Source organism: Daktulosphaira vitifoliae, unplaced genomic scaffold (assembly GCF_025091365.1).
Source record: "Daktulosphaira vitifoliae isolate Bord-2020 unplaced genomic scaffold, ASM2509136v1 Scaffold_5, whole genome shotgun sequence".
NCBI lineage: Eukaryota > Metazoa > Arthropoda > Insecta > Hemiptera > Phylloxeridae > Daktulosphaira > Daktulosphaira vitifoliae.
Window position 1 is genome coordinate 1076508 of NW_026099576.1, and position 14613 is coordinate 1091120.

Here is a 14613-nt window from a genome sequence, read left to right on the forward strand (position 1 = left end):
TTGTCTTTTATTAACTTAGGCTCATGGTAACAAACTAATGTATTTATTTTTAAAAGAAAGAATTATTAATTTCTCAAAAGGATTTATTCTATTTCTTACGTTATCCATATCAGTTCTGTAAGCTTGAAGTTATTTTTATCAAGTATCTTATTTATATTAAAGGGGGTTACCATTATATCGTTTCAAAAATTTGCATACAATACTATACCAGTTTTTTAACATTGTCATGTTTTCCTTTATATATAGATAAATTTATTTTATAAAACAAATTATTTTAGAATAATCTTAAATAACACAATGTATTTTTTTATACTCCTAGTATTTCTTCCAAGTATTGAACAGGTAGATATAATAAAAATAAAATATTTACTGTTAAGCTTTAATAATTATTCTTTATAGAAAAACTTGAAAAAATATTCGGTAACTGAAGAAACGAGTGAAGATGGATTGATTAGTAATGAAAATATAAAATGGATGCTTCTACCAAACGGTCGAGGAGATCCACAGCTGGCTATATTATCAGGTCTTGAGCGAAATTCTGAACAGGAACCATTAATTGAAAATATAAAATTTTATTTATATACCAGGTACTTAATTAAAGTATATTTAGCACGGCAAATATATTTTTTATGTCGCACTGCAAGAGCAAGAAATATACGAATTTCATATTTGGTGTAACAATCAGATAAATTAAACTTTTTCAGAAAATAATTTTTTTTTTATTATGAATAAATATAACTTGTCTGCATAATTCAGTTTAATATTAGATCTATGCTTCTATTATCTTTGAACATATATAATCTAGAAAAAAACATTAATAAAAAGGCTTATAATAAGAACCCAACTCGTTATGTTATCAATAAAGTCATAACAAACTGACGGGATTTTTCACTAACTAATTATAGAAAATATCGCAAAAACGTTTTCTTATAGTCATAGATCTATATTTAATATCTATATATAAATACATTTGAATATTTAAATTTTTTACTTATTAGATTTTTTTAGAAAACTTATTTATAAACTTTTTTTATTTTGAAAATCTGTTTGTAATTCTAAGTGTTCGGCAATTATAGTAAAAATCTGTATATATTTCTAATTAAAAAAATCAACAAAATTTTGTATTTTGTGTGATTTTTATAAATTTTTAGACAAACTAGTGGATTTATCAAAATAGTTTTAGATACTTAATTAAAAAAAAATATTTACACCTACAATTTAGATTTTGTTTCTTTATGAGTGCTCTTTTATTATTATAATTGTATGTAAATAATTAAAGAACTAATATTATTATCCAAATTTCAATCCCAAGTAAGTAAGCATGGGTTAAATTGTCTGATCGACCAATAATTTTTTTTTGGTTCATTTTTAAATAAAATTTATCAATTTGACATGGGGGAGAGACAAAAAACTCATCAAAAAAATTCTCTTTGTCTTTAATTAAGAACCGTCCTATTATAAACATATATATATATATATATACTAATCTAACAATTCCCCTTTCCATGCACTCTTATGCTAAGTACGAGATAATTGAAGACAACTCAATAATATAAAATAAAAACATTTACTTTACAAGTAATAATTTTTAAAGAGTATACTATATAGGGTAAATTATTTTTGAGTTTTTTAAAGACTTTTAACCTTAGGGATAATCCTATAAGAGCTGAAGTACAATCTATGGATAAAAACTGCTTACCGATTTTCAAGTATTTTCGACCACAGAGAAAAACTAAAGTTTTAGTTCATGGATTTGGTGATAGTGCTTCAGATTCAATTATGTTTCCCCTTCTCAGAGATGGTAAGTACTAATAAAAAAGTTTATTTTGACAATATCCCCGTGTTTTTTTAAAATTAAATAGTAAATAGGATTTTGTGATTAACCAATTGAAAACTCAACCAAACATTTTAGCTTCGAAATAGAACATAGCAATGTATATAAAAACAGCAAGGGTTACTTTTGCTGCTTCATACTGATCTAGTTCTATTTAATATTACCATTAACAATTTACTTAGAAATACAACATTTTTAATCATAATGGCTGTATTTTATATTATACAGTCTTATAAGATTGGGGTACAAAGTTCGAACTTAACCAACCGAAATTACTTTTTTTCTTAATTCTTCTATGTAGTGAAAAAAAATCGATATTAATAATATTCAATGAATAACAAAAACCCTATTGATGTAGTCTCCCCTTGTAAGAAGTAATTTCTTATTCATATTAAAATATTTCACTATATGATTTTTGTGTCTGTTATTCATTTTTTTCAGCTCTTACTTGACCAATTTTTATGACCAATTCTTCAAAAGAACACGAAATTAATCATGTTGAACTTATGATCATCAAATGTTGGAAAAAATCCTTTAATTCTAACAATTTAGACAAATAACCCAAAATTATGCTACTGAAAAAGACCATTTTTAATTAAATATCTACAAATTAATAGGAGTATAAAATTTGTTTTTATATTGAATTACACAGTAAAATCATATTACTAAAATGAAATATTTTTTAATGATCATATACTTTACTAAACCAAATTTTTCAATTTGATTTCAAGTTTGAAATGAGATTTTTTCTATAATCTCAGTTTTGAGATTATTACTAATTAGAAAGCAAGTATTTGCACATGAAAAAAATTACATTTACAAGAAAAGTACATTTTTGATTCTGATGATCCTTGTAGACCATTTATTTATTATTAACAACAAATTATCTTCTGAAAAGTTTTGTATAAATTCCTTCAATTTTTATACACAATTTCCATAAAAGTAACAACTACTTTATAATTTTTTATAATTAATCTATAAAAAATTACAATGCTAAATTATTAAACATCACTTTCATACTTTATTTAATTGCTTTAATAGATATTTAATCATATACAGAATGATCGAAATCTGGTAAGACACTTATTTTCTCAGAAACTATTGAGAATTTAATTTTTTTTAAAGAGAAAAAAATATCAAGTTCAAAAATTTCTACATTAATATGTAATCAAATCATTATTATTTTCGTCCTTTCAGGAATAAAAACCCTTATTTATAATTTTCTTAAATGAGAACCCTTATTTTCAATTTTATAATATGATNTACCCGTAACAACCATGATATTGATAGTAACTACTATCATAACATGAAACTAAAAAGTAAAAAATAAATATAGTTTAAAAAACTAAAAAAACACGCTTTTAAAGTACATCGAACTAAAAAGTTAAAAATAATTTTTAAAACAATAATGAACGAAAAATACTAGTATTATTGTGATAAAAGCGTCGGGCGCTCAATATACGAAAAATATGGCACAAAGCTCCGACGCTTTTATTACAATAATACTAGTATTTTTCGTTCATTATTGTTTTAAGCTTATTTTAAAAATTATTTTTAACTTTTTAGTTCGATGTGCTTTAAAAGCGTGTTTTTTTAGTTTTTTTAAACTATATTTATTTTTTACTTTTTAGTTTCAAGTTATGATAGTAGTTATGGTTGTAACGGGTAACGAGAAATGAGGGTTCGATTCCCGGAAAGGGAGTCTGAGAAACGGCTACCACATCCAAGGAAAGCAGCAGGCGCGTAAATTACTCACTCCCGGAACGTGGAGGTAGTGACGAAAAATGACGATACGGGAATCATCCCTCGTAATCGGAATGAATACTTTATATCTCTTAATTAGAATAAATCGTGTTAATATATAAATTTTAATAGTAATTAGAATATATATATATATACAAGTAAAGCGACTTAAGTACGTAAACGTATCATGCACTAGGTATAACCGTATTTTGTGGGCGGGCGGGTCGGACTAACGTTATACCTGAGGTATAAACGGTGGTAGGAATATATAAATATATATACGTAAGGCGCATTAGACGCGGGCGGTATTGGTCAGTCAAAATAAAAATTTGTTTATATATATATAATATTGATGACAAGCACGCGTGTACGGGTACGATAACTAAAAATAAATTTTTATAGGAATAGTGTTGTCGTCGTGTGATAAGAGAGGCGTGGTGTGGGGTGAATGCGTTATGACAGTCTAGTCTAGACGACGGAATATGCGGTAACGCGTGGCGTTTGAAGAGTTACAAACATACATACATACATACATACATACAGGTGAAACTAATATAAGCGTGTTAAAAATTACTAACAACTTAGTTAATACAATTTTTTTTTCGATTAATCGTTCGTCTGTTACAGCTTGTTAAAGTTAAGTGATTTTAGTCTAATTTTCTATTGTTATTTTACTGTATTAAATACAGAAGTCATTATTTTTATTTGTAAGTCTTACACACCCATAGACTTTGCTATTAATAACACACCGAAATCCCGATTTGAATCTATTATTGTTATCACTCATATACTGCCGTGCTAAGCGAAAACAGGATAACTCCAGTCAACATGATTTTTCAGGAACACAAAAAAACATTTTTAACAGTAAATCAAGATACCCTTTTTTCCCAATGTATGAACATAAGTCAAAAGACGGTAACTTCATTATTTTTTATGTGATATACCAAGTACAAAACATCAAATATATTGTACTTGCCGTATATTTTCTTATTTTATATTTCAGTTTTAGATTGGTTTTAATAGGAAATATGCTATTTTTACATCAAAAATCGGTGTAAAACAACTAAATTTACCTATAGAAACAAAAAAAAAATGTTTTTTAATTTTGGAGTTATCCTGTTTTTGTTTAGTACGGCAGTACAGTGCGTCGTAGATTATTATAACTAATTTACTTCTCATAACTTGATCAATAAAATTTAGTTTATGCAACAGCAAACAAAAATAATGACTTCTGTATTTAATATACAGAAGTCACATTGTTACAAACAATGAGAACAATAGAAACCCGTTTCCTGACTTACTGAACACCCTGTAGTAAAATAACAATATAAACTTGGCCTAAAATCACTTAGCTTTAACAAGCTGTAACAGACGAACGATTAATCGAAAAAAAAAATTGTATTAACTAACAAGGGGAGGTCACGGTGATGGGTTCACCGATTTTCATAAAATTTATATAGGTCTAATCTATATTGAATACAGAATCAGACGTATTTGGAATTTTTTGCCAATGCCCCCCCTAAGTAGAGAAAATTGACTTTTAAAATGTTTAACTAGCTTAAATAGGGTCATTTTTCTTCCGAACAACAATTCGTGTTATGGTCCAGTCGACAGTACGTGATCCTCAAATACGTACAGGCTCGGGATCGAGTCTTCCTCACCATATGGAATATTTTGCTTTTTTTTTTACTGTTTTCTCTTTGAATTATTAATTTTTATGTAATATTTGAACATTTTTTTATAATAATAAATAAAATATATTTTTTATATTAACTTGGTAAGAGTATATAAATTATAAAGGAGAGAGATTTTTGAAAGGTTTAACGTTCAGTGCAAGGTTTTGCGTGGAGTTCATATTTTATGAATTTTTTTGAAAATTACAATAGATTAAATTAAAATATATAATGATTTTATATATATTTAATTCCTCATTATCATCTCTTTATAAATATACTCTTACCTGGTTAATAGTAAAAATATATTTTATTTTAATTATTAAAAAAATGTATGTTTGTTATATGACAAAAAGTCATAGTCAATTGAATAAATAATAATTTATAATTTTTTTTTTATGATTATTAATTTTGATTATTAAAAATAATAATTTAAGAGTTTTAAATACACGTAAATATTAATCAATAAATATAATTCAATTCAAATGAATAAATTTTATTCAATGAAAAAAAAAAATGATTAACTTTACTCCTTCATAAAATTTGAACTCCACGAAAACCTTGCACTGAACGTTAAACCTTTCAAATATCTCTCTCCTTTATAATTTATATACTCTTACCAGGTTAATATAAAAAATATATTTTATTTATTATTATAAAAAAATTTTCAAATATTACATAAAATTAATAATTCAAAGAGAAAACAGTGAAAAAAAAAGCAAAAAATTTCATTAGGTGGTAAGACTCGATCCCGAGCGAGCCTGTACGTATTAGAGGATCACGTACTGTCTACTGGACCATAACAAGAATTGTTGTTCGGAAGAAAAATGACCCTATTTAAGCTAGTTAAACATTTTAAAAGTCAATTTTTTCGACTTAGGGGGGGCATTGGCAAAAAATTCCAAATACGTCTGATTCTGTATTCAATATAGATTAGATCTATATAAATTTTATCAAAATCGGTGACCCCATCACCGTGACCTCCCCTTGTAAGTTGTTAGTAATTTTTAGCTTCGATGCGAAGCAGAGAAGGTATTATTTTACTAAGATGTGTTTTTTCAATTATCCACTAATTTATTAGAATTAAATACTATCTATAGATTTCCATCAAAGCTTTTTTTTTTTTTTTATGTCTGTTGCCACTTTTTCTCAGCTCTCACTGGACCGATTTCTTTCAAAAATACGTCAAAAGATCACAAATCGTATCTAGTTGAAGACATTACCCTTAAAAATTGAAAAAATTTCTCTCGTTCCCCGCAAATGGGGGAAATATCCAAAAAAATTACAAATTTGACATACTTTTTATTAAAATTGGACAATTTTACCCTTATATAGGGGGCGTTCAAAACTTGAAATATTGTAAAAAACATATATATATTAAACATATATCAAATTAAAGCTTATTTTATGTACTATAAAATGAAAAAAAAAATTTGTCTCGACGACCTATATTCTATGCGCAAATGGCTACCATATTCAAAAATATGCTATTTTAACAAATTTTTTTTTTTAAATAAACACTATATACAGATTTGCATCGAAGCGTTTTTTATGATAGTGATTTTAATCACTGTCAGATATCATCTATACTGGACCCAACTATGCCACGACCCCACTGTGCTGGATTTAATTTTTTTTAAACTTTTTTTTCTTAAAAATGCCATAACTTTTTGAAAAATAAACGAATCAGCATCATTCTTTTTATATTGAAGCCATATGTATTTTCCTATCGTTCGATTTATTTTTGTGAACATTTGACCCAACCCGTGTCTTGCCCATAGGGGGATTCAAAAAAGCAATTTTCACACTTTTTTTCAGCTTAAATTTTGAAAATGTTCCGGAAATATTGACACTATTATTTAATCTTAAATTAAAGCTTATGTAATTTTCTTTAGTATAAAAAAAAATATTAAGATATAGATCGTCTTCATGATGAAAAAGGCTATTATATTTTAAAATATGTTATTTTTGTGTTCAAATTCTTGTTATTGTTTTTTAATTTATTTTAAAATACATTATAACAATAATTTTAGGATAAGAGTGGCCGTTGGAATAAAGGCGTGGAAAAAGAAAAAGAAAGATACTTTTTTATCTAAGAACTAAAAATCAGAATATAATTAAGGAAATATAAGTTGATGTTGCTTTTGTAATTATAAACCAAGTTCTTAGAACTAAACACTATCTACAGATTTGCATCGAAGCGTTTCTTATGATAGAGATTTTAATCTCTGTCAGATATCATCTAAATTTATCCAAACTATCCCTCGTCCATTTTGTGCCGCGAACCTACTGTGCTACCGTTTATTTTATTCTATTGTTTTCAACATTTATTAAAACAACATATCGATCCGCACCCACGCACCATCACCATCAACGTAGCTAACTCTTTGACGCCGGTAAAAGTTCAACGATATTATGAGATGATTTTAATTAAATGTGATAGTATTTTTTTTTTGTTCTTAAAATATTCTGTTGTTGTTCATCAATAATATCTCTGATCTCTACTATTAAAACCAGTATCGATTACTTTATTGTGACTTAAGTCGTGTCATTATTTTACTGGTTCATTTAATATAATTTTTTTTGAAAATTTAATTTTTACCTACCCACAAAGGAATTTCAAAATAGCAACTTTTTCAACTTGACTTTTGAAAATTTTTCGAAAAATTGTGTCTTTTAAACATATGATAAATTAATACATATTCCTTTTCAGGGGCGTCAGGGTGTGTTGTTGTACCTGTACTTTAAAAACAGTCCCAATTGGCCTGCAAAAATAATGCACCAATTTTTAGCTTAGATGCGAAGCTGAGAAGGTATTAATTTTACTCTTATGTGTTTTTTTCTTTATTAATTTTTTTTTTGTGTCTGTAAACGCTCAATCTCAGCTCTCGCTGGACCGAATTCTTTCAACGATACATCAAAAGATCACAAATCGTATCTAGTCGAAGACATTACCCTCAAAAATTGAAAAAAATTCCCTCGTTCCCCGTAAATGTGGGAAACCTCTAAAAAAAATACAAATTTAAAAATCGCTAATTTTCAAAATTTTTTCAATTTTTTTTACTTAAAATTGCTATAACTTTTTCAAAAATGAACATATCAATATAATTTTTTTTTATAGATGCTTGATGTCTTTATCTATCATTTGGTATATATATTTTGTAATTCTAACACTTAACCTGGCCACAGGGGTGTTTTGAAATGATAACTTTTTCAACTTAACTTTTGAAAATGTTCCGGAAGGTCTGACACTTTTATATATATTTTAAATTAAAGCTAATGTAATGTACTTTAATTTGAAAAAAAAAATTTGACCTCTGGACTTGTCTTCATGGTGAAAACGGCTACCGAATGCTATTTTTGTGTGAAAATTCTCAATTTTATAATTTACATTTTTTACTTTAAAGTGCTATAACTTTTTGAAAAATGTATGGATCAATACAATTTTTTCATGAGAAGAAGTATTTATATACATCTTTCATTCGACATACTGTTTTTTTAAATCGGACTATTTCCCTAAATACGAGGGGGGTTTAAATCTAAAAAGAAATGTAAAAAGTAGAACTTTTTCAACTTAAATTTTGAAAGTGTTCCAGAAAGTCTGACATTTTTATATATATATATCTTAAATTAAAGCTAATGTAAGGTACTTTATTATGTCTTAACGGTGAAAATGGCTACCAAATGTTATTATTGTGTGAAAATTCTCGGATCGTGGTCGACCGACTATATTAATTCGTTCCAGCATCTTACTTTGCTACCTATGATAGCTGTTTTCAATCTCTTGCATGCTACTTTGAGGGTATCGAGTAGCCGATCCATGGCCAGCCGTTGCGCATCGTTTGACGGGACCGCCGCGGCACCGGGAGCTCTGGAACTATGACGTTTCATAGCTCGTCGCGCTTTAGCGCCCTCGCCCCTCAGGTATCCTATCTCGGCCGTCCACCAATGCACCGAGGGTTTACAGTGCGGGGGCCCTTTTTTCGCGGGTAGAGAAAAATCACACACTCGCGTGATATGCCTTTCGAATTCTTCGGCAGCTCTATCGGGATCTGAACTTTCCACTCCCTGTTTATATAATTTGTAACCCGTCTTGAACAGCTCCAGGTCGATGCCTTTAGAGAGGTCCCATCCATTGGCTATCTGTCATCCTGTAGCCCGAACTCGACCCAGGCATAATTCATAGGCTATGTAATGATGGTCGGATCCATGTATATCATCCAAAGATGATATACATCATCTTTTACACTCCACCCACACAGCAAGGTTCTGCGACGTAAGAGTAACATCTACTATTGAACCTCTTCCTCTGCCAACGAACGTTGGCTTCGATCCGCGGTTGGCAATAACCAACTCTAATGAGTCTACCAGGTCCGTGAGGAGACGTCCCCTCACGTTGGCCTCCCAGTCACTCCAAGCTGCCGCCCGAGCTTTGAAATCTCTAGCTATCAAGATCCCGGAATTCTTGTTTCTTATACCCAATCGAAGGAGGAAATCTTCAAAAGCGCCAAAAGGCTTATTGGGAGAATATTCTCGATTTTATTTTTTATGTTTTTAACTTTATAATGCTATAATTTATTGAAAAGTGTATGGATCAACATAATTTTTTTATGAGAAATAATATTTTTTAATAATTCCTTTTTCATTCGACATACTTTTAATCAGGATATTTATAAGGAACTAGCAGATCATGTAGCTTTTGGAATAATCCACCAATTTTTTAAAATTAAACACTATCTAAAGATTTGCATCACTGTCATTATAATCGGTTTGAATAAATAATAAAGACTCGTGAAATTAAAAAAATATCACATTATCTGTGAGTTTTTCCAGTTTTTCTCGTTATGTAATCGTTTAAACTAAAAATAAACTGCATCACAGAAATCTCAGTAAAATTTCAATACAAATTGATGGGTCACACTAAAGTGAAATTTTTTTCCTACTTTGATCCCAAAGTTCAGGGTAGGGCACGAAAGTTACAAAAAATCGAGTGATCACTTAATTTGTATGAGAATTTCGTGGGAAATACCGTTGTGATGTATATTTTTTATTAAAATAAAATTTAAAGTGGGAGAACCGGAAAACCTCCAATTTTGGAGATATGAATTTTTAGTTTTCGATTTCACTATTTTTAGATCCTTCTGAATATCATCCTACTACTCGTGACATAGCATTTACTAACACCCTGTAAAATAATAATTAAACAAAAAAAAATTTGTTTTCAAATTATTACTGATTTTTATTTTTAATATGTTAAAAATAAGCAGACCAAATATCATTTTTAACCTATTTTTTTGGTTCTTTAAAGTTAATGAAAAATGNTTAACCTATTTTTTGGTTCTTTAAAGTTTATGGAAAATTTTTGATAAAGATTTGTGAAAGTTTATAGTAAAAAAAATTGAATATATTACCATAGCTTTTAGCTCAATTACAAGTTTAAAATTTACATCTAAGTCAGTCAACAAAGGAAAAATTGCTNTTTATAGTAAAAAAAATTGAATATATTACCATAGCTTTTAGCTCAATTACAAGTTTAAAATTTACATCTAGGTCAGTCAATAAAGGAAAAATTGCGGAAAAAATTCCCAACCAAATTTTTTTTTTTTAAAGTTGAATTAAAATATGAATAATTACATATTAATAGTCCTCATTGATTGGAATTGAGTTTTTTTTTACAGCCTTGCAAAAGTTCAAAAATATGAGCTTTTTTAATTTTCTCAAAAAACATTTAACTTACAAAAAAATGTTCGTAGAAAAGTTGTTTAAAAGACAATTCTNTTCGTACAAAAGTTGTTTAAAAGACAATTATAAACAAAAAATATATTTTATATTTTTTCATTTAAACAAATATTTTTCGAGTTATATTACATTTAATATGAGTACTAAAATTCATTAAGAANAAGTCTATTTTCTGTCATCTTATCCACGATTGACGCAACACCTATACTTCCTCTTATATGCTCGTTCCTTATCCTATCTTCTCTAGTCACTCCACTCATCCAACTAAGCATTCTCATCTCTGCTACACTTATTCTCTGCTCTACTTTCTTATCAACCGCCCAACACTATGAACTATACATCATAGCTGGCCTCACAATTTCATACTAAATTTAATAACTATAATTATACTTAATTATAATATTATACTAATAAATCAAAGAACTACTAATCAGGATATAATTAAAGAAATAAGAGTTCATGTTGCTTTTAAAATNATATATTATATTTTAAAATCAAAGAACTACTAATCAGGATATAATTAAAGAAATAAGAGTTGATGTTGCTTTTGGAATAATCCACCAATTTCTCTAAATGAAACACTATCTACAGATTTGCATCGAAGCGTTTCTTATGATAGTGATTTTAATTACTGTCAGATATCATCTATACTTGTCCCATCTATGTCTCGACTCCACTGTGCTATCGTTTTTTTATAAATCAATTTAAATTACAATAAAATTATATTATCATGGTTACATAAGTCAATAAACAAATATTTTGTTATAAATTAATTGAGTAAACAATAAATATATGATACTGATATTCGTACCGGACACAAGATATTGATATTGATGTTCGTAACAATTTTTATCACAACTTTTATGCGGCGTAGTTTATATCAACAATTGATACGGTAATGAACTGATAAATATAAAATTCAACGATTGCTTCGACCCTGACTCTACGTTATATTATATAATATTTCATATTAAAATAGTTAGTATTATTATGATATATATTTACTACTTATGTTGATTGTGATTCATTATCTATAGAAAAATTAAAAGAAGAATAATTTACTTAATTAGGTATATTTATATTTATATGGCCTGAAAAAATTTCAAAATGGCCTACTTGAAATTTCGCACAACGAAAAAAAAACTGAAACGAGGCCCTTATCCCTTTTTGGGATGGTTAAACCCAAAAACTATTCAGCACGCACACTAATTGTTAAGATCGATTAAAGAACCAGCAGTCCAACCTTGACTGTTGCCGCACACACACACACACAATTTTAATAACACGATGGAAAGTATTTACACTAAGTGCAGGTTTTCGAATAGTTATTTTTTATTTACAGAATGTAATAAACACAAATCAAAATACAATATAACAATGTAACACAATATAAATTTAACAGTTCAAAATACAAAGTTTCACACACTAAACATCCTGACCCGTAACTAGACGTTTCTTAGTCGAAAAGTCAATACCCCATTATTTTTCTTGTTTCCCTTTATACATAGTTATTCCCACCATTGTTAATCTGCATATTCCCTTTATATGACATTTTAACACGCTTATATTTGTTTCACATGTATGTTGTGTGTTTGTTGTTTGTAATTTTCAACGCGCACGTGTCTACGGCCTTGAGACTAGACAGTCGTAACGCATTCACCGCACCCTGCTCACCAGTCGTCAACAACAATATTTTCCAATTCGTAGACGCAGCGTGTCATCAATTATATAATATATATATAAATGAATTGTTATTTTGACTGACCAATACCGCCCGCGTGTAATGCGCCTTACGTATATATATTTATAAATTCCTACCGCCGCTGCTGCCGTTTATACCTTAGGTATAACGTTCTCCCCGACCACAAAACAAGGCTATACCTAGCGCATGATACGTTTACGTACTTCTGACGCCTTACTATATATATGTATGTATGTATGTGTATATATATATATATATATTCCTACAGCCGCTGCATATGCCTCACATAAAACGTTCCCCGTGCCCCGCCCGCCCACAAAACACAGATGTACCTCGTGCATGATATGTTTAAGTCGCTTTAAATGTATATATATATATATTCTAATTACTATTGAAAATATATATTAACATGCTTTATTCTCATTAAGAGATATAGAGTGTATTCATTCCGATTACAAAGGATGATTCCCGTATCGTCATTTTTCGTCACTACCTCCACGTTCCGGGAGTGAGTAATTTGCGCGCCTGCTGCTTTCCATGGGTGTAGTAAACGTTTCTCAGACTCCCTCCCCGGAATCGAACCCTGATTTCCCGTTACCCGTTACATCCATGATATTGATAGTAACTACTATCATAACATGAAACTAAAAAGTGAAAAATAAATATAGTTTAAAAAAACACGCTTTTAAAACACATCAAACTAAAAAGTTAAAAATAATTTCTAAAATGTGCTTAAAACAATAATGAACGAAAAATACTAGTATTACTGTGATAAAATCGTCGGACGCTTAATATACGAAAAAAATGGCACAAAGCATCCACTCTTTTATCACAATAATACTAGTATTTTTCGTTCATTATTGTTTTAAGCACATTTTAGAAATTATTTTTAACTTTTTAGTTAGTTTGATGTACTTTAAAAGCGTGTTTTTTTAGTTTTTTTAAACTATATTTAAATCCAACACACTTCTTTCATATTAAAATAATATACAAAGGAGAGTTTACAGTAATGGAGTCTTTAATTTTCATAATGGTTAAATGATTGTATTCTACATTAAATATTGAGTTAAACTCATTTCGATCTTATAGCCGATTAATATTTTTCAAGTTGAGGAAAAGGACTTTGAAAAATTCAACTTGCTTAAATTGCCTATTTTATCATCGTGGATGTGTATTGTACAACTACCGATTTGGAAACGCATGTGTTTTAATCACTAAAGATCAGGAGTTCTATACAATACCTATCAGACACAATTAACTTTGCATTTTTTTTCAAAAAGTCTACCTTTTTCCTCTACTTTTACTAAAACGTTAAAAGATCATAAATCATATCTATATGAAAATTACCCTAAAAATTTAAATAATTTCTTTAGTTCATTGAATTGAGAGAAATCACCAAAAAAATTACAATTTTTATAATCGGTAATTTCTATATTTTTTTAAAACTTTTTCTACTTAAATCTATCATAGTTTTTTTAAAAATAGTTGAGTGGAAATAAATTTCATTTTTTATTGTCCTTATCCAAACTACTTGAGACGTGCCACCTTTATCCTAAGCTTTCCCTTACATGTTCTCGCACATCTTTTACTCTCATGTCAGCCGTCCTTATATCGCATTCAATAACATCCTGCCATCTCTTTTTTGGTCTTTCTCTACCTCTTCTTCCTTCAACATTCATATCTATAACTATTCTTACCGCTTCCAATTCCTCTCTCCTTATAACATGACCAAATCATCTAAGTGTATTTTCTCTTATCTTCTACACCTATATTCCCTCTTATATGATCGTTCATCATCCTATCTTCTCTAGTCATTTCACTCATTCTCTGCTTTATTCTCTTGTCAACTACCCAACACCCTGATCTATGCGTCATAGCTGTTCTTACTTTAATCATTAAAAATTTACCATTCAGCCTTACAA

General features: G+C 28.6%; 1 protein-coding gene across 1 annotated transcript in view; it reads left to right on the forward strand.

Moving 5' to 3' along the window:
• Nucleotides 1-248: 248 nt before the first annotated feature.
• LOC126908347 (lipase member H-like) overlaps nt 249-14613 on the forward strand; it is a 34940-nt gene continuing 20575 nt past the window's right edge. Inside the window, exons 1-3 of the mRNA XM_050690338.1 lie at nt 249-342; nt 400-587; nt 1650-1801. Coding sequence (XP_050546295.1) covers nt 298-342; nt 400-587; nt 1650-1801 — 385 coding nt within the window. The 5' untranslated portion in view covers nt 249-297. The remainder of the gene's footprint in view (nt 343-399; nt 588-1649; nt 1802-14613) is intronic.